General features: G+C 39.1%; 1 protein-coding gene across 19 annotated transcripts in view; it reads right to left on the bottom strand.

The window, feature by feature from the left end:
- Nucleotides 1-27,010, bottom strand: part of msi2b (musashi RNA-binding protein 2b) — a 242,108-nt gene that overhangs the window by 160,388 nt on the left and 54,710 nt on the right. For all 19 annotated transcript variants that reach the window (XR_014534699.1, XM_083548636.1, XM_083548635.1 and 16 more), the window contains exon 6: nt 26,421-26,513. Coding sequence is in view for 18 of the 19 variants with exons in the window: in XM_083548636.1 (XP_083404762.1) it covers nt 26,421-26,513 (93 nt within the window). In the remaining variant the exon portion in view is untranslated. The remainder of the gene's footprint in view (nt 1-26,420; nt 26,514-27,010) is intronic.

The raw sequence follows: 27,010 nt of genomic DNA, 5'->3' as shown, positions 1-27,010 counted from the left end.
AGAGAGAGAGAGAGAGAGAGAGAGAGAGAGAGAGAGAGAGCGTGCGTGCGTGCGTGCGTGTGTGTGTGTCCGACAGACCAGAGAAAAGTGTGTGTGTGTGTGTGTGTGTGTGTGTGTGTGTGTGTGTGTGTGTGTGTGTGTGTGTGCTGTCGAGGTCGCTGTGTACTTGCTGACTCAGAGAGCTTTGCACACAGATGTGACTGCCTCAGTAGATGACTGATACTGCTTGAGCTTCTCTTTCTCTCAGAACGCTACAGTTAATTTAGTGAGGGACTTCAGTCACCACTAAGAGAGACAAGCTCCTGACACCACGAACGCTTCTTGAGCAACAGTCAAAATATAATTACGCCTTAACAGCAAGCTGCTGTTTCATAAACTTCTGAATGTCTCTAATGTGGGCTTCTTCCTCTCAGTCCATATCTATCAACTCCGGTTCATCACTACATGCCCACGCAGCTACTCGGATTCTCATGCTCATGTCGCGTGATGTCCCTGAAATCCAACAGTTCGTGGGAACTCGATATTCGTTAAATACAGACTAAATTTTCAGATGCATTATCATCATCATCATTAACCACATTATCATCATCCCTGGATGTGCAGTGTGAGAGAGGATATAATGCGTGATCAGCTGGCCGAACGATCCCCAACTGTGCTGTCAGATAATCAGATGAATTTCTAAAAGGACTTGATTTCGGCCAGCTGTCTTGCAGTGTGAGTCAGGAAAAAAAAATAAAAAGATTTTTTGTTATTTACTCCATCAAATGGGAATGGTAAGAACAGTGAGCAGAATGGCACAATAGAGCTGGAGCATGGAGGCCAGGTTGATTGCCTGTGTGATAGTGATTCATCATCCCATCATGGTGAGCACAAATTGCAAAAACATTGGCAGAAGTTACACACCAGCCTAATAACCTGGGCTAAGTGTGTGTGAGTGTGAGTAATGGTGAGCTAATCTAATCAGGTGAGCGGTACTCTTTCGTCCGGAATTATCAACCGCTGGAAATTCCACTAGACAGGACTGTCTGAATATACATCCAGGTTTGGTAAATTGCTCTAATTATGTTCACGATAGAAATCTCAGGCTTTAAACAAACATTTTTTTTTTTTTTTTTATATACAGTGTGTAATGTTATATTTCAGTGCATTCAGTTTTAAATGATATCCTACTTTCATATCATCTTATGAATGATATGTCCGCTATACGAGCAGCCGAGCCGTCCCTTAAAAGCGTTACGGATATCACAGCAACTTTTCTAGCTCAGCGTGCATGTCACTTCAGTGTATCCTGAATTAGCTGTCCATTAAAGCTGTACATAATAGTCATGGTCTGCACTGCTCGTTTTGCTTGCTGCATTATGCTGTACCCCGCCTATTTTAGTAGTGAATAATGTTTGCGTCGCAAACGAGTGTAACCACGACATACGAAATAAACTTACCAGCTTCTCAATAGCAGGTAGTGCTCCTCCTTACACTGCGAACAGCACGGTGTGTCCCTTGCTTCAACAAACAGCAAAAAAAATGTATTTCCTCAAATAATATTTGGGATAAGACTTTCTTCTGATTAATGCATTTCTGTAATTTTTCTAGAGCAGTTTCATTTAAAGGTGTCAACTCTGGTAACAAGAAACATGTGCCAATCAACACTGCAAAAACTGCATTGGCAAAACACAGCTGTGACTGCTACATAATAATAACATGCAATACCTCCACCCCTTCATTCTCTTTAGGCACACAAGGTCAAATACACAGCAACCGGAACTAGTAACTGAAGGTAACGCGGAGGCAAATGTCCATCTTTCAAAATCTGTGTTCTCTTTCCTTTCCCCTTTTTTGTAATGTGAATCTTTATATTCATGTATGTTCTGACCATTGCTGTGTAGGAAATAATGCACAGCTGACCTGGACATGCCTAAATAACCATACACTAGTACTTGGAATAAAGCAAATACTTTATATCACTGAGCTTTTAGCTGTTGCAAATATTTGTAAGCATCTATCAAATAGAAACGTGAACCAAATTGACGCTGATATTGACATGATGGCAACATTGTCGTTTCTTATATTCAAGAACAGAAATGGAAATAAATAGAGAACACGTAAACCTTTACATGTGCTTTAGGTTTGGTGCATGATTACTGTGAGACAGAGAGAGAGAGAGAGAGAGAGAGAGAGAGAGAGAGAGAGAGAGAGAGAGAGAGAGAGAGGGAGGAAGAAAAAGAGGCTGGATGTATGTGTGAGAGGAAGAGTGTGAGCGAGCGAACGAGCGTGCATCTGCGGGTGTGCGGGGAGAGATGTTTGACAGAATCTAATAAAGCCAGCCGGCAGAACTGTTCAACTCTACAGCTGCAGCTGCAGTAATTACAAAACAATCCACCTGACAGATCGAGACAGTGGATCTTTGGACCACGTCTCTCTCTCTCTCTCTCTCTCTCTCTCTTACACACACACACACACACACACACACACACACACACACACACACACACACAGACACACACACAGGCTATTTTTGCCAAGTTGGCGTAAAATCCGGGGTGAAGAGAAAATGCCACAGAGGTCAAGGTGTGTAATGAAGCATTTTGCTAGTGTGAATGGTTATTAACTGCTGAGAGAACGCACTCGTTTTTCCTCAGACGCCCTCTGGGAGAAAAAGAAAGACCCTTTTTTCTCTTTCACAATACTATCACTACACTCTAAGGACCACGGCAACCTTGTAACAACGGCATGCGATGAGAACATGGAGGTTGGCGTAATCGGCATCAAACCTGAGTATGATTTACGATGTGAGCAAATCTAAAATGAAATACATGAATATGTGTACATTTTTGTCTACAACAGGTTTATTTTGTCTGCATGACCGAGTATAAAAAAATAGCGAATTTTAGATTTTTTTACATTTCTATTGCAAGAAATTGAGAACTATTGCAGAGTAACAGAGCACTTATAAATCCATCAAGCTGTCTGAGACCTGCAGAAACGAAGGATGTGAAAGTCTGGAGAAGACACAACATAGCAGACAATTTTCTTGTATAACTGCTGGACAGTGAACTAAATTAAACTCATTGAAAGGTAAAGAATGGTAATGCCACTTTTACTGCTCATTATATGGATTTTTATTTTTATTTTAGATATTTATTTTTTAGGAAGCAAAAACTTTCACACACTTTTAATTTCAAATACAAATGAAACGCACCGTGGCCAAGAATTTTTGTTTAATCGAATGAGGTGCATAATCCGTCCAATAGAAGAATAATTCCCATCACAATATTTGAAAGAGATTAGTAAACCCACAGCTCCAACACTGCAATGTACAGTATTCCCCAGCTCTGTATAATCCTACATGCAGTATGAATCACAATTTTAATTCTTTTAACTATTTATTACGGAACAATATGTATATTTATCAAAAACTCACAATACTGTGAAAAACAGTATCAATACATTTAACTAGCAGATGTCTGTGAATATGAAAGGAGGCTCTTGTGTATTAAAGATCGCTGACTTATTACAACTTTTGTACTGCAGCAGCCTGAATTCGGCTGTGTACAATAAAAGCTCCGGAGTCACGAAACAACAAAGCTTTCCTTCCATTGTCAAAAGTTCATATGGTACATGAGTTTAAATCCTGTACCATCCATGTCTGAGAGTGAATCTGGTCCCACTCTCTGGAAGAGAGTATTCACCTAATCTCTTTTTCTCCTGTCAATCAAAGCAACACTCGCCAATCACGAGCGTCTGTGAGCTTGAGTATGCGGAAAATAGTGCTATTTTAGTGGAAACGCATGCTGGCCTTTACCTTCTCACAGATTTAGAGTGCCTATGATCACTGGCCACAGCAAATAAGGAGAATAGTGGCACTTTGTTTTATGAATTAAACATCAAATATTTCTGAATCACTGAGAAACAAATTAAGGATGAGGTTGAATATGATTTTTTTTTTTATTGATGCCATGCCATTACACTAATGGCACAGTACATGCCAAATAACACAAGAATAAAATCAATACACTTATTTTAGAAGATTAAAAACAGAATTTGGTATTCACCATACTTTTTAGAGTAGAACCATGCAAAACAAATCTTCTCAGTGTCTGGACACATGGGGGACATTTTCCTTACATTATTAGTTTTGTTTGACGGTAAAAGTAAACAAAAGTTAACAGTTCTAATAGCTGTAGTTAAACTGAAATCCTTCCAGCTGATCAATACTGTTGCATGTAAACATAGCCACTTGTGTCCTGTGGTTAATAGATGCCTATTAATCCATACACAGAAGGGGTTTTTGGAGGCACTTATGACAGTTGGAAAGCTCCTGCAGTGTGTCAGAGGGCAGCAGGAGGAGCAGAAGAGGCAGACGGAGGTAAAAATCCTCACACACAGAGACACACAGAAACACTCAGTCACTGAGTTAAATCAGGTGACACCGGGATGATGGAGGCTAAAGCTCAGCTTCTGAACCATGAGAACCAGATTACTGAGGAGAAAACAGTCTCTCAGAGAGAAATGTCGCTCTCTTTCTCTCCCCCTCAAATCCGTCTCTCTAAACAAGCCGCGCTTTTATGCAGGCCATTGTGTTTAATGTTCCAAATGCCAAATCTGAGAGGCTTCAGTGACAGTGCTCTCCCATGGCATGCATAAATTGCCAGTAAATTAGAATATAAAAGATGCGCAGAATGAAATCTATCCGCCACAGAGCATTTATATGTATTCCAAGCTTTGGAAAGGTCACATTCAGGCCTGGCACGCTCTGGCAACATGCGATTATTCAGTCACTAACAGGATGGAAATACCAGCATTCTCTCACCGAAACGCACACAGCACATCGCTGCCTTGCTTCCTGCCCAGTGCTTTGTTTTCCACCTTTCATGCTCGTATTAAGTAGCTTCTTTTCATGCCTTTGTCTGTTTTCATAAAGGCTGAACAATATGAAATGTAAATTACACAATAAATATTTTTCTCAAAAATCCAAGAAGACGAATCCATCATGGAAGTTCTGTGAAAACTGTACTTTCAAAGTCATATTTAGTGATGGCACCTGACCATAAGATTTCGCATGTGTGTACAAGGGTGTTAGTAAAGTCAGCTACTGATGTGGGGTCATTGCTGAAATAAGTTCAAATGAACATAATGCAACTGCACCAAAGACATCCTATACAATTGTGTGCCTCAACTTTGCGGTAACAGTTTGGGGAAGAATCGCATACTGCTGGAAAAGTCAAGTGTCCCAATACTTTTGTCCTTATAGTGTATGTATTTTAGATCTGCTGTAAAAACAGATTATAGTTGCATGTAACATCGTCTTTTATATTTACTGTCTAAAAAAATGTGTTTTGGCATAGCATTGACAAAGCAAAAAGAGAAGTAAGAAATGGAGCGATGATATTTGTGGGCAGTGTGAGCTGTTCTAAAGTGCAAGCTAGTTAGTGCTTTTACTCAGAAACCTTGCAGGTCACTTTCAGGTAATTCTGTAGCCATACGGAGAAACTTTTGAGTTATCTGGAATGAGTTTGAGTGTCTTATCTAGCACTTTTTTTCACTTACACCGTTGAAACCAGCGCATTAGTAGTAAACATGTGGCGACCCCTAATGGGAGCAGCCGAAAGAAGAAGAAGAAGAAGATATTAGGGGTGGTGAAATTGACGAGCAAGCCCACTGAACTGCTGTGTAATCCTATGTTTTTTCCCAGAAACCTAATTTGATCAGGCATGGTATCTAAAGTAATGCATTTTGTGAGATTTCGTGGCAGCTTTGTGACCGAATTTATTTTGCTTGGTTTCATCAGCTCTTGTAATTTCATGCTAATTAATGCAGTTGGTAAAAATCGTTCTACATCAGCTAGACCTTGTTTCAGCTGATGTGTGTTGTGCAGTAGGAGGTGGGAGTCTGACATATGCAATATAATTACAGCCCTTAAAAGAGGTGTGTCATTCCCCTGTGAAGTGCATTACATGTAATAGCTATGTGCTAACTGAAAATTTGGGTAAGAAGTCACTTTTTTCCCCCATTTTCTGGTTCTATTTGTTCATCTAGCATCTACAAACCTATCAAATACAAGGCAAGAAATCTGCTCATCTGTGAACTCATGCTACCTATTTGTTCATACCTGTATATTACCAACCAAAACAGTAACAGCGATCCAACAGGCGTAAAAAAAAAGAAGTGTTTAATATAAATCCGAGTATAATGCGTTCACAAAAAAGGCAGACGGCACAACATGTGCACAGCAATTTACACTTGGTGAGTAACGAGATGAGATTTGGAGCATAAAAGCTACTAAAATCTCTTCCCACGCTCTCTCAGCGGGTGCCCATTGGCACATGGCTGTGCTCGTCATAAACATAAACAGTGGGACTGGCAGCCTGTGCCAGTGACGGGCAGCTTAGCACCCACCTGAACGGAGTGCCTGTCAATGCTGGACCAAGAATCCATGAGGCTTAAACACAACAATCTGCACATTCTGTCCAACTTCTGCAGTGGTAACTTTCTGCAACGGAACTTCTAAATCCACAACGAGTTCAGTGCCAAATAATTTAATGAAGGCGTGCCCCTGATTTCAAAGTGACCAGGATGCAAATGGATTGGGAGAATGATGTTACAACGTCGCTATCATCATTTATAATGTTGGGGTCAGTACTGTAGTACAGTCACTGTTCAAAAAGTGTGAAAATCACTGTTTTGTCAGGGTTCTGCTACTTATGGCGTGCATGCTAATGTTAATTACACATGACTCAGCCCATTCCATTCTTTTTCTGCTTCCTGTTGTGAGTGATTAAGCCACTGCTTGGACTTCACTTCGCTTAGATAAATACAGCGCTCTTGCAACTTGGCCAGTTTTTTTTTTCCAGCAGCAAGTTCCGTTCGTTTGTTAAGGATGTTGGATGTTGCAGCTGAAATGCGACATCGCACATAATTAGGCTTGGCAGAAACACAACAGGAAAACAGTCCGCATTCATTTAAAGACATCTTCATTATCATCCATTATGTGCTCCAATTATTATTACTGGTCTTATTTATAGTTTTCTTAACACACAATTTAAACTGTAGAAATCATCATGGATCACAAACGACAACCTGGTGTTTCACAACCACTGTTACAGTACTGCAAAATATGGCAACGTTCAGAGAACAGGAACAGTTCAGCAACCTCTGATCGTACACTAATAATATCCTATGACTTATCCAAATGCTTTTCAGATCCTACCAGATGACATTTTATGTTGGATGCTATGATGATGACTGCATAACACATCACTCAAACATACCACATTAATGTCTTACATCATTCCACCAACACACTTGTGACATTTTCGATCGCTTGATAACAAAAGCTTAACTGTTTTGTACAGTTGAACCTGAGTAAAAAATACATACAGAAATCTGATATGGGCCATAAAGGAACAGACATATAAAAAATTATAGTTTATATATGTTAACATATATGAACATATTTGTAGTTCTATTGGTTGCTTGAAAGATATTAATAAAGTATATGTACAAATGTGGAAACAAACTGTTTCATTTTCTTTTTTTATTACTAAATGTTTCTATACATATGTAGGCTACATATAATTTAATATATTGTGTAACACCATTTATGGTACATTATAGTGAAAGATAATATATGAGATACCTGATGTTGACTTATGGAATTAGTTACTATATAATTCTGTAATTCTGTATATTATGTAAAGCTGCCGTTATAGCTGAAAAGCGCTATAAAAATAAACTTGCCTCGACTATGTAAAACTAATGTCACATTTCATGGGACTATTCCACAGTGATACACTCGTAGAGAATAATTTGAGACGTCAGTCTTGTGCTTATCTTGGATTTAGAGCTGCCAAATGGATAAATGTACATGCAGGGTAATAAAATTATTCAAGCTCTTATTTGAATAGAAGCAAATAATTCAAATATAGATAGTTATTTTATAACATTTAAAATATTATTGTTTGAAATTATTTTTCTTTCATAACATGAATGTAATGAATGAATGTAATGCACAAAAGTAAAAAAATAAAAAGAAACTTAATGGCATCAAATAGGGGCCGAATGCTTCCTGCAATGTTGACTCAGCGACGAGCAAGATTTGCTTGAAAAGATGTGAATATTTTACAACGTACAATATTTCTCATTAAAACAAATCTTTTGTAATCTGTTGCAAATTGTGTACATGAAGTTAAACGTGTTTTCATGCATTTTTTATTTCAAAAAATTAATCTAACATCTATTTTTACTATTTCAGAGACCTCATTGGTGTTCTTAACTTTACACGTGTAAATTCTTTGTAAAAGAGTTGATGTCTCTTGTTTTCTCTCTCTTTTTTTAACTTTTAGATAGGGTTTTGGGAATTATGGGTGTGATATTGTTCCAACATTTTTGACACTTGTTTTGGAACAATTACTCAAATGCAGTGTTTCAGATCAGTTGTAATTGCAAATTAAATACTGTACCATGCAATGATTTCACAATGTTACTTTAAAAATGTGAAAATAATGTTTAATGTTGCAATGTTACAGTTTTGTTACATTATGTATAATGTTAGATCTGGTTCCTTGTTTATCCCTGTTGCTTGTTGACACATGTGTGTGTGTGTGTGTGTGTTTGTGTGTGTGTGTGTGTGTGTGTGTGTGTGTGTGTGTGTGTGTGTGTGTGTGTGTGTGTGTGTGTTATAAATACAAGGAAAAACATCCTTTACCCATATATGAACATGTATTCTATAAGCAGATAAATATATATATATATATATATATATATATATATATATATATATATATATATATATATATATGGGGGGGGAGTGGTGGCTCCAGCCGTTAAGGCGCTGGGTGGCCGATCGGAAGGTCTGGGGTTCAAGCCCCGGTATCGCCAAGCTGCCACTCTTGGGCCCTTGAGCAAGGCCCTTAACCCTCTATGCTCCGGGGGTCCCTTACGAGGGAAATATCAAGGTCCGTGACGTCGGAGTGATGTGGGGCCGCCTTCCCGTGGGCTCACCACCTGCAGGAGGGACCGTAAGGGACGGTGCTGTGAGGATTGGGTAGCAGTCGAAGGCGGGGGCCTGCTTAGACTGCTGCCCCCGCGACCCGAATTACGGATAAGCGGGAGAAAATGAATGAATGAATGAATATATATATATATATATATACATACATACATACATACACTGGCGATCAAAATTAAAGAACAATTTATAAACAATTGAACAATTTCATCTTTACTGCTCAACAGTTAAAGGAGTTCTTGTCCTGTCTATACCATGCTACCAGAACACTTTTTCCACAAAATAACTAAGGCATTTAAAAAAAAAACACTGTGACTGTAGTGGGTTTCTTGGCCATAACTTTGTCGCCAAGGATTTTCCAGAGGTTCTTGGGTTGAGATCAGGACTCTGGGCAGGCCATGTCGTTATTTCAATGTTTTCAGTTTCAAGGAACTGCTTTACCCGTTTTGCTGTGTGACATGGAGCGTTGTCCTGCATGAACACTGCGGGCTGATTGGGTGATGAACGCAGGGAAGGAAACATATGTTGTTGAAAAAGGTTCTGATAAACATTTGCATTCACTCTGCCATGTAGCTGTATAAGAGGCAAAACTCCTGCTGCAGAAAACCTGACCCAAACCATGACACCTCCTCCTCCACTTTTTTACTGACTTCTTTACACACTTTGGGTTCAGTCTTTCTCTAGTTTGTCGCCAAACATAATGTTTCCCATCGGACCCAAATAAATTAAACTTGCTTTTATCACTGAAGTGAACTTTGGACCAGTTCTCCTCTGTCCACACAACATGCTTCTCAGCAAAGCTTGGTCTAGCCTTTTGATTCTTTCTGCTAATGAGAGGTTTGGTCACTGCAGAGTCGGCTTTCAGTCCAAATGCTCTTAAATGTCAAGACACTGTATGACGAGACAGATCCTTACCCTGTTCAGTGCTGAACTGGTGAGCAATTCCAGCTGCAGTTTGGAAACGATTGCCCATTGAGATCCTCTGCAGTATCCTGTCTTCTCTCTAGTATTTGTCTTTCGTGGACAACCAGCCTTCTAGGCGGACTTGAATGAGTTTGTGATGTTGTAAAGATTCAATATTCTTGAAATCACAGATTTGAAACGACCAACTTTTCTTGCTATGGCTGATAGGGTCATCCCTTTGGCCTTTCAGTCACTTTAGAACGGCCCACCATCTTGCAGAGTCAGTGAAACTGGAAGTTAGGCTGCAAGTTAAATAGGGGTTGACAGATAATCAAGGAAATTAGCACCAGCTACCAGATTAACACCAATAACTGGGAGGTATCTGAAAGTGTTCTCTAATTTTGATCAGTGTGTTTTCTGAAAAATAATGTTTTTTTTTTTTTTTTAAATGCCTTAGTTATTTTGTGGAAAAGGTGTTCTGGTAGCATGGTATAGACAGGACAAAAACTCCTTTAACTGTTGAGCAGTGAAGATGACATTATTTCAGAATTGTTCAATTGTTTATAAATTGTTCTCTAATTTTGATTGCCAGTATATATATATATATATATATATATATATATATATATATATATATATATATATATATATATATATATTTATATATATATATATATATATATATATACATATATATATATATATATATATATATATATATATATATATATATATATATATATATATATATATATATATATATATATATATATATATATACAGTGAGGAAAATAAGTATTTGAACACCCTGCTATTTTGCAAGTTCTCCCACTTAGAAATCATGGAGGGGTCTGAAATTTTCATCGTAGGTGCATGTCCACTATGAGAGACATAATCTAAAAAAAAAAAATCCAGAAATCACAATGTATGATTTTTAAACTATTTATTTGTATGATACAGCTGCAAATAAGTATTTGAACACCTGAGAAAGTCAATGTTAATATTTGGTACAGTAGCCTTTGTTTGCAATTACAGAGGTCAAACGTTTCCTGTAGTTTTTCACCAGGTTTGCACACACTGCAAGGGGGATTTTGGCCCACTCCTCCACACAGATCTTCTCTAGATCAGTCAGGTTTCTGGCCTGTCGCTGAGTAACACGGAGTTTGAGTTCCCTCCAAAGATTCTCTATTGGGTTTAGGTCTGGGGACTGGCTAGGCCACACCAGAACCTTGATATGCTTCTTACAGAGCCACTCCTTGGTTATCCTGGCTGTGTGCTTCGGGTCATTGTCATGTTGGAAGACTCAGCCTCGACCCATCTTCAATGCTCTAACTGAGGGAAGGAGGTTGTTCCCCAAAATCTCGCAATACATGGCCCCGGTCATCCTCTCCTTATTACAGTGCAGTCGCCCTGTCCCATGTGCAGAAAAACACCCCCAAAGCATGATGCCACCACCCCCATGCTTCACAGTAGGGATGGTGTTCTTGGGATGGTACTCATCATTCTTCTTCCTCCAAACACGTTTAGTGGAATTATGACCCAAAAGTTCTATTTTGGTCTCATCTGACCACATGACTTTCTCCCATGATGCAGAGGAGTCATGGGAGAAAGTCATGTGGTCAGATGAGACCAAAATTGGCAAACTTAAGACGTGCCTTAAGACATGCCTGGACATGTGCTGGTTTAAGCAGGGGAACCTTCCGTGCCATGCATGATTTCAAACCATGACGTCTTAGTGTATTACCAACAGTAACCTTGGAAACGGTGGTCCCAGCTCTTTTCAGGTCATTGACCAGCTCCTCTAGTGTAGTTCTGGGCTGATTTCTCACCTTCCTTAGGATCATTGAGACCCCACGAGGTAAGATCTTGCATGGAGCCCCAGTCCGAGGGAGATTGACAGTCATGTTTAGCTTCTTCCATTTTCTAATGATTGCTCCAACAGTGGACCTTTTTTCACCAAGCTGCTTGGCAATTTCCCCGTAGCCCTTTCCAGCCTTGTGGAGGTGTACAATTTTGTCTCTAGTGTCTTTGGACAGCTCTTTGGTCTTGGCCATGTTAGTAGTTGGATTCTTACCGATTGTATGGGGTGGACAGGTGTCTTTATGCAGCTAACGACCTCAAACAGGTGCATCTAATTTAGGATAATAAATGTAGTGGACGTGGACATTTTATAGGCAGACTAACAGGTCTTTAAGGGTCAGAATTCTAGCTGATAAACAGGTGTTCAAATACTTATTTAAATCGTTAAAAAAATCATATATTGTGATTTCTGGATTTTTTTTTTTAGATTATGTCTCTCACAGTGGACATGCACCTACGATGACAATTTTAGACCCCTCCATTATTTCTAAGTGGGAGAACTTGCAAAATAGCAGGGTGTTCAAATACTTATTTTCCTCACTGTATATATATGTGTGTGTGTGTGTGTGTGTGTGTGTGTGTGTGTGTGTGTGTGTGTGTGTTTAGGAAAATATACTGTATATTACATAAACTAAAACATTTTTCCAATATTTTGATATATATGAAGCATATACGTATGTACAAGTATCTGACATATAATTCTATATATGTTAAATCCAAGCATGAACATGTATGCAATATATGAGCTTTGCATATACTGCTATATATCAGATTTCCATATGCGCTGACTGGAAAATGACTAGTAAAAATAACCAACAAGTTAGAGCACTATAATGTTTGACAAACTTAATTATCACAAGTACTTGTGTATCAAAAATTGTGTAAATGCTGTGGAAGTTCAGTAACCACTGTATGCATTTGAATATAATAGGCACATTCACACCCAATTCAGCAAAAGCAAATCAACCTGGCATGTTTTTGTAGGTAGTAGGAAACCAAAGAACCCACGTAGACAGGGAAAGACGATTCCAACACTCTTTCTCATGTTGGCATACAATAAAGTGACAGTTAATTCATCTATCTGTACCTAATACATACTAATGGCAGCCAGTTACAGTTGAGACCATCTCTAGAAAAGGCTTTTTTTTTTTTTTTTTACTATTTTAGCTATTTCTACTTTGTTTGACAAGGTACAACTTAGTGCTGTGTCCTTCACAAGTAAGCTTTTTGAATCCACTCTTTTAATTTAATCTTCAAATCAGTTCTTTAAATAGAGTCTTTAAGGTAAACGCTTCGATTCAACTCAGATGTGAAGACCCATTTTGATGATTGGACAACCGAGCAATGGCAACTGAAAGTCATCTGGATTTATCTTTTAAATGAGAATCGGCAGCATGGAAATGTTAACACTGTATTAAATAACGGATATTTCTGAGGAGGTGTAGGCATTCGTTTTTGAAAATACAGTGAAGTCGCTGTTGCTAGAAACATTTACACTTAAGCAGAAATACTATTTGGTATACAACACCAGTTTCTAATAGAGATTCAGTATTGTATAAGTATAAGACACTGGCTGATATTCTGAGCTTTCATATATCTATTATATGAAAAATATCAGCTCAGTGCTTCCTCACTTCCAGTTGAGCATTTAAACAGCTGGCTTTGTGAAGGTGGAGAAGGTCGGAAAAAAGGTTTCTAAAACAGAAGGTGTTCCATAAAATCTTTTTGCACTTTGCCATCCTTCTCTCATTCCACACCACAGTAACAGCTCATATAAAAACTCTGAGGGATCAATCTGTTAGAGCTCACACATGAAGTCCAGATACGTTGACAAAAATTGTCTAATTACTTTTTTTTTTTTTGGGGGGACTCCAATATGGAGGTTGGCACTTCAGGGGAATGCTCTGAACATCTGTGAGTGATGGCGTGGTTTGGAGGACAGAATGTTGAATGCTGTCATTAAGACGGCTGATGGGGACACTAAGCCCCGGCCTCCTCCCTCACCCGCCTCCAGCCAGCTGTTTGGAACGACGGATGACAACCACCTGCTGCGGAGGGAAATTAGAACTCGTGTCCGCTTTGTTCCGCGCCTTTTGAACGCTGCTCATCGTTCACTCCCTCATTGTGGAATTGTGCTCTTGAGGCTACATCGCAGACGGATTGGTCAGCTCTTCAATGGCGTCAGGCAAATTGACAATCTGTCTTCCTTCCAAGCCTGCGAAGGGGCAACTGAGGCATTTCACGGCTCCAGTTCCTTTCCGTGGCCTCGATAATATTTACCAGGACAGCCAGAAATATAAGATAGACTCGCGATCGGTGCAAACAGGTCCGGTCCATCTTTCTTTAAATCTGTTCAAGGTGACATTTATAGCCCTACAATGCTTGTACGGAACCTTCCTGGTGGGAAGGATAAAAACAGTTCCCAAAATAGTATTTATTTTAATGGATCGTGAACGTTTTTAATTTCCAAGGATCTCCGCTGTCTGGGAACGAAGCCAAACCGAGTGTGTGCTCTGGCTCAAAGCTTGAGCTGCTATGGTACTGTGGAAGTATCATTTCCTGAACTGTCACACACAATACGGTTTCTTATAAACAGTTATATATCATTAGTGTGACGAGAGACACGCTGTCTTTTGTCAAGGTATTTTTGACAGAGTAATATGACAGAGCTCTGTTCGAAATTTCTTTACAAGGTGCACCGTATACCTCACGCCAAGATGTAGAAAGTCAGGTTTTTATGTCGCTCCTTAAAAATAAACAGCCTCCAAAGTCATTTCTCACCTCCTCCTCTCTAATCATTCAAGCAACAAGAGGGGATAGCATCCCTGCTGTCTGGGACGCCCACTGCGAATAGGAACATGATACGAGGAGCTGGTTGACCTTGCCTTCTCGCAAGACTACGAGATGAACCCATCTTCCCAATTGTGTATTCTAAAGCTTAAAGCGTTTCTCTGTGGCAGGTATGCCGAAGCCTCATCAGTGGTGGGCACCGTAGCCCCCCAGAGATGATTTGAAAGTTTGTTGTGGGAGAAAAAGTAGGTAAACGTTGGCATTTCAGTTAATTAGGACTGCTTCTTGGCAAGTCCTTCAACGTTTCCTTGTGTGCTTGACTTACACAACGAGAATGCTCATGGAGAACTTGCTGACACACACACACACACACACACACACACACACACACACACACACACACACACACACTCACACACACGGCCGGCATGCAGAGGATCTATTTATCTATTCGGTCGGTCTGCCTCATCCAGTTATCTCTCTCTCCTCCTTCATCTAGCAATCCGACATGGCTGAACCCCACTATAGTTGACACTCATTTAAAAGGACATGCCCTTTCAGTAAGGCTGTGTCTCATAGCGAATTCTGTCTAATTATTGACTGTGTGTGTGAGTATGTGTGTGATGTTGTTTTTTGTTTTGTTTTTCTCCTCCTGATGTGTTAGTCTCTCGTACATTGGCAGACGTCCACTAGAGCTCCCCACACGGTGCTCTGGGCTCCTGAAAGTCCAACTTGCGCACTCGTTCTCCGCCATGTAAGCACAGTAATTGTATATGATGCTCAATACCTTCAAGGCTTCATTAAAGCCTTACATCAAGCCACAGATGGAGAAAGAAAAAACATCACAAGCCCTACATTCCCTACCTTCAACTAAGCAAACAAAGTAAGCATAAGAGAGTAAGCATGAGACATAAAAAAAAAAAACAAGGCCATTACCAAGAGTTTTTGAAACATTTTGAGCGCAGGAGGTAGATATCCCAGTGGGATATTGTTTTGTGTCAATTTCTGTTACCCTAGCACCATATTATGTGACAGTATGCTAACGAACAGGCGGCTCTCCACAAAATCAGTACTCATGCTGTTAGCACAATCAGGAGATGCTTATAATTTTCTCTCTTATCTTTTTTTTGTCCTTTACCCAACTCATATTATCTGTTTTCACACTGAGTCATGCTCGGTTTTTTTTCTGTATCTACCGCTTCTACTGGTGAGACTTGAGAAACTCTTGGAAGATGAAGGCTATAAAGTTAAAAGAACAACAAAAAAATAAAGTTCACAACATTCTGCAGTTTGAATTGCAAGCCACTAATCCAACTGTTTTTTGGTTTTGTTTGTTTGTTTGTTTGTTTTTTGAAGAGCAGTCTTGCTTGAAAGCAAGCTGTCAGTCAAACAATGCCATTTGCTCCTGTAAGGCTTTGGGAAATATCAGTTACCAGCAGGCTCTTAGAAGCCCTGGACACAGCAGAGGTGTCTGTCCAAGAGGCGACCTGGCAAGTGAACCTTTATTTCAGAGCCACATCTCAGAGGCTGCCCTTCTGGCTTAGAGATCACAGGAAGCCCCCTGAGTCCAAAGTTATTACCACTCCAAGAGCACCACCACAGGTGAAGCAGGTGGTTACTAGCTGAGGACTGAAAATGCCAAGGTCTCCCTGGTAATGGGGTTTATGTCCCCCGTTAAATCCTAATAGTTGTGCATGCTGATTTCATTGGAACACTTCATTCCAAGGAAGTGCTAGAGAAGATTGTAATCTATGCTGCTTCAGGCACAGTGAGACCATCTAAAGCTAATCTGATAGAGTCGCTCAATGCAGTCGATGGGGCTGAGCCAAAAAGACCTGGCAGATCTTCGGGAAAGATCTTCAAATGTGGGCAATCGCATAGGAGAAAAATTTTTGCTTTTACACTCCATCCCATCAGCTTACATCTACAGCTTGCACACCCTCCAACAGAGCCCAGATTGAGGCATGCTATCTCTCATGTTAGCAGGGCCTGCAAATCCTCTTCAATCATGGTCAATCGTCTTAAAATAGCTTCTCCTTTAAACAGAAGTGCCCGGCCAGAGAACCGTATCTACACACTACCCAATGACTCGGTTCAAAAGCAACCAAGCCAATCCAGCAGGACCCCATTTGGAAGATTTAGACAGATAAAGCAGAGCAGGTGAAGCCAGCGTAAGTAGAAATGACATTATGTCCTCTTGAAATAGGTTTTATACTTAATAGTGAAAATATAGACACAATATGATTTAAGAGTGTAGCATGAAGGGACTCATATAACATTTTTTATTATTATTTTTGAGCAATGAATGTATACAAAACAGGTTAGGCAAAAAAATAAATAAATATAAAGCTAATAAAATGGGTGGTTGCAAGACCCTGAATGGACAAGGTCTTGCAAGGGGCTCATGTAATTTACTATATAATATTTTAGCATATGTGATATCAATGTGGAGCCCATAAATCTGACAGCATTAATAAAAATGATTTGACACCTTTTTCTAACTTTTATTATTAATTCTACTAATAGCAACTTGAGTGAAAATTTGGTAGACATGATTATCCAAAGCAAATAATTATTTATACAACTGGTAAGTTGAAAATTAAGGGCCCTGCAGCAGCAACTGGCCACTTTAAACTCATGACCATTTAGCCACTAAGCTAGCACTTTCAAAACATGCCCTTTTGTGCAAAGCATCCATTTATATAGGGAACTAGAAATATTGTTTATTTCCAATTTAAAATGGGCAAAATAAAATCCCAGACTTTCAATGTGGTCTTAGAATTCGGACTCCACTAGAGGCTTAGCTAGTTAAATAAATGCAAAGGTCCAGACTATGCATATGCACATGGAACATATTACCTTACACAGAAAATAAGTAAATTCTAAACTCTCAGGAATTTCTTTTTATTATTTTTTCCTGATAATTTCTCTGATGTTGCATCATGTTTGTGTCCTTTACAAAATGGCAGCGACTCTGACTGAGTCTGTGTAACATGGGAAAACCTGTTATTCTCTTTTTACATTTTTACATTCAAGTCTAGACAGCATCTTTCTTTTTTGCTTGGCATGTATTTAATGCAAGGTGAACGTGTCTGTTCTACTAACAACACTGCATGCAAGTGGCAAGTAGTTCATGCTGCTTTCTGTTTATCTCTCATAGGTGTGTGACAGCCACAAATGCTTCTTTATTTTATTTTCATATGAGATGAGGCAACATGTTTACTGTTTAGTGTGTTTCATTCCCTTAATTGCTCCCCCCTACAATCAGTCTGTTCATTCATCTATCTATCTATCTATCTATCTATCTATCTATCTATCTATCTATCTATCTATCTATCTATCTATCTATCTATCTGTCTGTCTGTCTGTCTGTCTATCCATCTCTTCATCCACTTATCCTTCCATCTATTCAGCTATCCATCCATCAATCCATTTGTCCATCCATCCATCCATCCATCCATCCATCCATCCATCCATTCATGCATTAATCTATTCATGCATCCATCAATCCATTCATCCAATTATTGATGAATCCACCTATTCATTCATTTATCCATCCATACATCCATCCATCCATCCATCCATCCATACATACATACATACATACATACATACATACATACATACATACATACATACATACATACATGCATACATAAATGCATACATACATATATACATAGATACATTTATTTATTCATCACTGCATCAATTCCTCTGTCTGTCAATTTAAATTACTGTTGTCAAATGTCTGTTACCTTTTTTTAAATATATTCTATTTATAAAGGAAGAGAAATCCAAGCCCATGTCCTTTCTTTCATTAAACATAAAATGCATTTTGAACAGTGCCAAATGTTGGTTAAAACTAATGTTGTGAGAGTAGAATAGAACAGAACTGGTCTGAGGATCCACTAAAGCTAATAGTTTGAAATTTTGGTGGAAGAATTGCAGTTCGAGTTGCTGCTCTAAATGTTACTTGTTTTTGTCAGTGTCTATTACAGTTTTTCTCAGCTGCTTTGGAGTGTTTGTCAGAAATGATATTCTCAAAACGACTTGTTCAACCTGCACATCATTTAGTCATTTGTGCTCATCAGAAGAACATTTCATGTCTGCTGTTTCCTACATTATCAGTTTATGTCATGTTGACCAAAATATATTATACTGGTTTCACCTGAATAGTCTTCACCCCCAAAACAGCATTAGTTATTTTCCATAAGGCAAAATGGTTAAACCAGTAGTCATCATCTGTCATCTAAAATTTATATTAAACTTGTTTTTTTGTGAATGTTTCATGAATTGTGCAGATGAATCTTGAATGTCACTAATGAAGGAGAGTGCACAGCATCAGATCAAACAATAATCAACCAGTTCTCTAAAGCAGGTAAAAGGTGAATCTTGTAAACCTTTCAATTGGAGAGTGTATACAGAAGGAGCAAAACAAAGAATTATAAATTCTGATAATGGATGAACAACTAAGAAACAAACAAACACTTGTACAGTACAGTGAAAGTGTGAATCCTGTCTGTTCTCTTGCAATCAATATAAATCAAATATGCAATCAAATAAAATTATTTGTGCTGCTGAAATTCATAGATGCCAAATTTTGTGCATTTTCAGTCACTGTAATCCAAACCATAGTATCAAGAGATCCTGAAACTGTGCGCCGTCATACTGACAACATGACTAAACATTTTGATGATTTTGTTTGTGAACAATGACAAGGGGACTTCATTCTGAAGGGACTGTTTTGTTCATTGACACAAATACTTACTTTTGAGAGACGAACTAAGGATTTAGAGAAAAATACAGGCTTTTGTACAATGCAAAAATCCAATGTTTTGTGCTGCTTGTGCACATTGTTTTGATGCACTTACTGGTTTGCAAATATTAAGGATGATTTGAGAAATGCTCCAAAGCAGCTGAAAATAACTGTAATCAATGCAAGCTAACAACCAAATAGGAAAAATATAATACACCAATGACCAGACTGCATCCTCATGTATATTTTTGCAGACAGAAGAATTCAGGAACAAATTATGTGATGGTTAATTTGGTGCATCCTGCCACCATGAACAAATATAAACCTGAACATAAGTATGAACATGTGATTTTCATACGTACAAATCAAAACCATTTTGCTGTAGTCAACAATTATAGGGTTAAATAGACTGGAGATAGAGTCCTACAACACAAGCCATCTACTGAATGTATTTGTACACTGGGCACCTATGAGCAAAACCTGATAACCTGGACAAATAATCATGGGCTAATGATTAGTCCCACCACGAGTACTGTTTTTAATCTTGTTTCTAATCTTTATTACAGTGCGATAAAAACCTGACAATCACTGATAAGAAATGTAGCGATCAAGACACTGGCAAACAGCAAATCTTACACTATGTCTCATTAGTTATTTTAAGTTCTGTGCTAAAAGTAAATCAGGTCATTTGTGAAAGCGGGCAGAAATCAGATCACATTGACAATAGGTAGCTTAAAAAAGAGAGTTCAGCTCCACTGTTCGTGAAATCAGCTCAGTGCACAGGCTCTTTGAAGAAAAAGCAATCAGTAAAGAGAGAGATTAGCAGGTTAGATTAACTTACAGGAATGTCGAAAACCTTTTTAATCAAGACCAGATGTTTATTTTTTTTTTAAATAGATCCTTGATCTGATGAACACATAGATTTTTACTTTATTGCTTATTAGCTTTCAGAGAACAAAGAAAAAAAAGCATCAAAGCCAAAGAAAAGCACAATCTAATGTAACAGAAGTGCAGGAAATGTACTGTGTAAACGTTTAATAATGAATTTAAAAAAAGAGCAGCTGTGAAAATAATTGCCTTGATGCCGTAAATAACCAGTCTACTTTTATTTTAATAAAAGCAGTGTGCTCGGGTAAATAAAGGCACTTAAATGCAACAGTAGGCTAACAACTAAAAGAGGGGTTACAAATGGCTAGTGTTACAGGGTGTGTGCTACAAGCTTCAGAATTAGAGGCGTTTATAAAAACGGAAAGGGGGTAGGAAGAAAAAGCTCGGCAGATAGAATTAAAATGGAAATCGCTGCCAAGAAGCCGTTTAACTTCCTATCCTCAAATGGGCGTTTTAAAAATCGTCCCCCCTTGACTCTTGGAAACATTGCCAATACTCAGAGCAAACAAAGGTCAGGGAGAATATTAAATCATTTGTCTCTTCTTCCCCAAACAGCATGCTCGGTTCACTTTCGTTCCTGGAGTTTTAGAGCCCATAACAGCGAGTGATTTTGCTGCCTTTAAAGCTTTGCGGCAGCCCCTGGAGCTAAGGAGAAATCTTTTGGGGTGCGTAGTGGGCTTCTTTTTTTATCAGAGCAAAACTCCTTCAAAAGAACACATACACATACACCAACTGTTAAAATGTCGGTCTGGGCTGCTCCCTTGTGCTCAAGTCTATTCAAATAAAAAATATTAACCTTCTGTGCATTAAGAAACAGCTGTCGGAAGCAATTATGATTTTTCTTCCCATTTTTATTTTAATCTTCGCAGAACAATAGAGAGAACGGTGGGAAAACCGAGGAAGCTGACGTGAGCCGCACAGGTTAAAATGTAATGCGTATCAAGGTAAGAGATGGATTCCAAGTCTTACAGAATCCAACCTATTGGGGGAAAATAGAGGGGAGACAGACAAGAGATCAATCTTGAGCTCTGGAAGATCAGTGACACTGCTCATGGAGGGGGCAAGCGAATAACGGAGCTGTGGGCTGGCAGCCTGAGCCGGCACCGAAATCAATTGTGTTTTCAATCTTCACAAGAAGATTTGGTTTTACTGGTTGGCACGGGCGCTATGAAAACCATTTCGAGAGCTTGTTAAAGAGTCTGTAGTGAAACAAACACAGTTGTGGGCTTGGCGCGACTCCGCAAGGGCGGATGGAGCGAGAGAGAGAGAGATAGATAGAGAGAGAGAGAGAGAGAGAGAGAGAGAGAGAGAGAGAGAGAGAGAGAGAGAGAGAGAGAAAGAAAGAGAGGCAGGGAGTAAGCAACACCTCAGAACTAATCCAGCAGACAGGAGGGAGAAAGGGGGGGGAAAGTCAGTGCTTTTCCACTTGTGCTCTTTTTCATCCCTCACTAACTCCTCATTTGTTTCCCTCCTACTCTCCAGAGGGCACTGGAGAGCACCAAGTTTGTGATTGAGTATTTCCTCCGTCTTAAAGATTTCCTACCTTTTGTTAGCGGGCTGCTGCTTGTGTGAAGCCACTGATGTGTGGAGAACATTTAAGGGCTACGGGCTTCACAAAAACCCTTGTGTGAAAAGTACCGCTAACCTGCTGGCTGCAAACAGAAACACACAGGCCAGGTATATGGCTGCAGGGCCCAGATATAAGCCCGCTGATTCTCATACACAATGTAGTCCATTACCAGCAACGAGTTTTAATTATAAAATACAAAAACTCAATCTTCATGCACATGATATAGTAGCAAAATGGCAGTGAAAATCTATATTTCAGCACAAGTGCTAATTAATGATTTAAAGGACAATATCATTAAGAGAGGTTATATAAGTAAGAACATTACACCTTAAGCGTGTTTGCACACTGATGCCAGACACTTTTATGAGTGTTTATGTTGTCCTAGCTCTTGGCTGGATTACACTGATTCATCGTAAGGACATCTCTGGATGGTGGCCAAAGAGACTCTGGCCGCTAAAGCTCCAGAGTGTTTTCACTCGGTGCCTCGGCGTGCATACGGTGACATAGCCTCAAAGCTACACTCCAAATAGCGAATCCATACACACCCCCCATTAAATGAGCTTATCAAATGAGACTTTAAGTGCCCACTGATGCAAGAAGGCTTGCGCTAGGTGCTAACAGAGCGGAGCACGCTTTTTATTACCTGCGCCTGAGGTGAATCGAAACATTGTTATTAAATGTTAGCGGTTCACCAGGTATGTTAAATTAACACTGAGCTCTTTGAACGCTGTCATTATGGAAAGCGCACACTCGCACTTTTATTTTCTGGATGTATGTTGCTCATCTTTTCCTCATACATATGTACAGTCAGGGATAGAAACATACAACATTACAACGACTTCAACGCTCACCCTACACGCAGACTAAACGCCGAGATTCTCTGTTTATCCAAATTACAGTGTGAACTAACTAAAAATTAGGAAAAAACTGGAAACAAGCAAAACAAAGCTTCATTTTTTATAATACCACGAGAGGCTATTGTTTACCTATAACTCTTTTTTGAACAGCACTGAATCTAAGAAAACATGTACAACTTATAGTCTGTATTATATTTTATAATATTAAAATATTATACTGATATTAAATATTTATAATATATACGTATATCCAATATATACAAAATATATCTATTATTAACAAACTATTAAATACAAACTATAGTTAGCCAGCATTCATGCTAGTTGCATAAAGACATTAATTATATACAATAATTTCTGTTAACATTTACAGAATAAAATATTTGCTTAAATTACTCATTTAAGTGTATAATTTGGGCACAATGGACATTTTAAAGTCTCATAGTTTGTCAATATCACAAAAAATACAAAATAAATAAAGAAATGAAAAAGCAAAGATTTTTCTTTCTACAAGCTTCAGGAAACTTGGATGATGCTTTGAAATTTCTGCTGGAAATTTCCAATATTTGTTAGGGGTCAATGTGTTCAGGTAGCTTGAGCAGAACTACATTATGTATTTACATAATGGATGACTCTTGGAAAAGGAGATTTCAAGCATGAGGTGTTAAATGGATTTGCACATTGATGCAAAAAAAAGAAAAAAGATTTAATTGATTATTTATTGAGTTTGCTGATTACAAGGTGCTACGTGGACACTTCATTGCATTATTTTAAAAGTAAGTAATCAAAAAGAAAAATGTACAAATCATGTTGTTTAGGCCATTACTGAATGTCTGTTACTTTTCATACATATTTATATATGTAATATGACTGGGATACAAATTACAACCCAATTGTTGAAAGACTTTTTTACATCATATACCACACGTTTAATTAATACACAGCGTACCAAGACCTTTGCCATGACTCGGTACTGCGTAATTGAAAAGGACTCATGATAATGCTCACAATCAAACCTTGGGCGGTAATAATAGATATATCTTCCTAAATCCAGTTCTATAACTGATTGCAATGGCAGCTTGGCACCACTGGCATGCTAATTCTTACTCAGGTTTCTTCAGATCCGTGTTCTCGCTCGTGGTCAGAGGAGGTTAAAAGGTCCCCTTTGGTAAAACAGCAGCTCTAACTCACTATATGGGAACGAGGACACAGGAAGCATAAAGACGCAGTTGTAGCTGGCCGCTGGCTTGGAAAGAACTCTCAGGCCTCATGAAACCAAAGTTAAGCTACAGAAGAACAGAGAAGTCTAGAGCAAACAAAATAAAATGAAACAGGACAGACAGGAGAGGGAGCCGGAGGGAGGCGGCAGTGATGAAGAGTGGTTTCAGCTTAGAAAAATAAATGCATTTTGTTTGCGGACGTAGTCCAAGCTGATTACTATAAACCTGTGACTGAGTCTAATCCATCTCATCTAATTAGACAAGGAATTAGTGAGCTTTCTGCAAAATCATTATGACACACATGGTCATGCAGAGTCGAATGATACCATGAGAAATATAAACCAAATTAATTTACTGATATTGACTGATTTTCTAAGAAAGTTGCATAATAAGTATGTGATGTGATTCATTAATGCGATCTAATTGTATTATTTGACAAATGTTTTGGGACACCTGACTTTTCCAGCTATATGTGCTTCTTCCTCACACTGTTAACACAAAGTTGGAGGCACAAAATTGCATAGGATGTGTTTGGATGTGGTAGCAAATGTTCTGCTCAATTGAACTAGAAGCCCCAAACCAGTTCCAGCATGACTATACTCCTGTGCACAATGTCAGCTCCATGAAGATATGTTTTATGGTTTGGAGAGGAAGATCTTGATTGGCCTGCTGCTGACCTCAACCCTTTTGAACACCTCTGGGATAAACTGGAACGCTGACTGCACCCCAGGCTTTCTCACCCTACATCAATACCTAAACTTATTGACACCCTTGTAGCTGAATGAGCACAAATCGCCAAATTCTAGTAAAACATCTTCACAGAAGGGTGGAAGTTTTTAGAACAACAAACGCGGACTAAATGTGGATGTTCAATAAGACGAATCTTACATCAGGTGTGCACAAGCTTCTGTCCATGAAGTGCATTTCATCTGACCTTCACTTTTTGAATGATTTTTGGATGAGGGAAGCATATTTGGTGCTTTATGCAAGCCTGCTATAAAAGACTGACATTTCTTCCCCTTCTCCTCGAAAACCCACACCTCTGTTCGAATGATTTGTGACTCATCTTTTGAGGAAAAGAAAAGGCAAGAAATACTCTTACACCTGGGGGTGGAGCTAATCTCATGGCCTCAAAATGTAAAAGTAAATAAACTAGCTTAATAACGTTGTGAATCATGCTGTGAATTCATGTTTGAAGGTTAAATAGTCGATTTCATTAGCACAAAGACACAGGATGTAACAATGACGCAGTTTCAGCTCCGAACACCTACATGCAAGGATTTTTATGGATCTGTAGAGGTGTGAATTCAATGTGTCTTAGGCCTCCTAGTGAGTCTTTAAGAAGTGTGTGTGTGTGTGTGTGTGTGTGTGTGTGTGTGTGTGTGTGTGTGTGTGTGTGTGTGTGTGTGCACATGCGTATGTGTGTGCATAAGCTGTCATGGAGCAGGAAAAGGGTTCAGGAAGAGCATAGCATCCAAAGAGACAGATTCCGTGACCTTCCTGCCCCATGCCACCTGCTGTCCTCCAAGGAAGCTCTCTCTTTGCCTGCAAAGGCACTATTAATTGGCCTACTCTCTCTCTCTCTTTCTCTCTCTCTCTCTCTCTCTCTCTCTCCCTCCCTATCTCCCTCACTCTCTTACACACACACAAAACCCTTATCCTCATCCTAAGTATCAGCTTATCCTACACCAGTATGGCAAATCTCCGTGTAGGCAGACATGCCGAGTCATCAGGGGATTGCAACAAAGTTATATACAGCCTTCTCATCTCAGAGAACTAATTCAGAGAATCCAGACAGCTCCACCAAACACCACCCCCGACCTTCGAAACACCCCCCCCCCACACACACACACACACACACACACACATGAACGCACATTTCTCCCAAATACCACAGATACCCAAGTATTTTAATTACCACATTTCACTTTTTTTCATGCCAGAAACGTCTCTCTTTTCGAGATTAGTTTACTCGTAGTTTAATTGAGGAGACAGTTCATTAACCAAGACATCTTTCTCCAACTTAACAACAAACAGCAACACTAATGTGACACCCATTTACTCAGGAATCAGCCTGGTCCATTCCAATAAATTACCTACTCAGTTCGGCAGACAGTGAGACATGGGCTGCAATAAGAAATGCACGCAAAAAATAGCCTTGTGACCTGAGAAGTAACAGAAACCAGCAGAACACTGTGAAGTTTAATAGAACTCTCTGGCATGGATGGCGCTAGCTTCCTCCAAACCGCTACAAATCAATTACAAGTGTGTATATAACATCTGCTTAATCCAATTACAACTGATTTAAAAGAAAGCCACTAAAAGCGTGGTCTTGAATGAAAGAAATCGCAATCCCATGTCTTTCTAAAGGATAGTGAGTCTTGAACTTATGAGTCCTGCAGCTGTAAATGTGATCTCTCACATCTGGACTGACCATTTTAACAATCATCTAGACTTTATATAGAAAGCTCAAATGAAAAGCTAACAAATATTCAGAGACAAACCACAAAAAAAAGAAACTTTAAGATGAAAAGAACAGATTTACCAATCAGCAAACACAAGATCTTACCTTGCCAAACTGTTCGAAATACTGCTTCACATCTTCGACTACTGTGTTAGCTGATAATCCGCCTACAAATATTTTCTTTGTTCTTGTGACCATCTGGAAAAGAAGAGAGGACAAGAGATTAAGCCCACGTGCAAGCATTTGGGTGCAGACTTCAAACACAGACAACAAAGAGCGCTGGAGGACACTCAGAGGCAAAAAGAAAAAAAAAATGTGTTCAGAAAGGACCGCTTCTGTTGTTCTCCGCTGAGAGTATGCAGAGGTGGCACGCTGTGGGATTAGATGAGGGTGAAATGCACACAGGGACGGGCTAACACCTTTCCTGCTATACTTTGTCTTTTCTTTTTTTTCTTTAACACTTTTTTGGTGTACACCTGAACTATCAATCTCACTGTTGAGAAAAGAACATCGTATTGTATAAAAACAACAAGAATATTACACGAGAAGAACACAATTAGCTCACTCTGCTGGTAAGATTTATAGCACAAGGAGGCACAAACTTTCTTCCACAGTACTCTTAATTGTGTTGAGAGCATGAGTAGTGAGATCACATAGCTCACCTCTAACACAGGGCAATGATAACAGCTAACAGC

Source organism: Silurus aristotelis, assembly GCF_946808225.1.
Source record: "Silurus aristotelis genome assembly, chromosome: 8".
NCBI classification, from domain to species: Eukaryota; Metazoa; Chordata; class Actinopteri; order Siluriformes; family Siluridae; genus Silurus; species Silurus aristotelis.
Note: the sequence above shows the minus strand (reverse complement) of the source record. Positions and strands in the feature narration are given on the sequence as shown.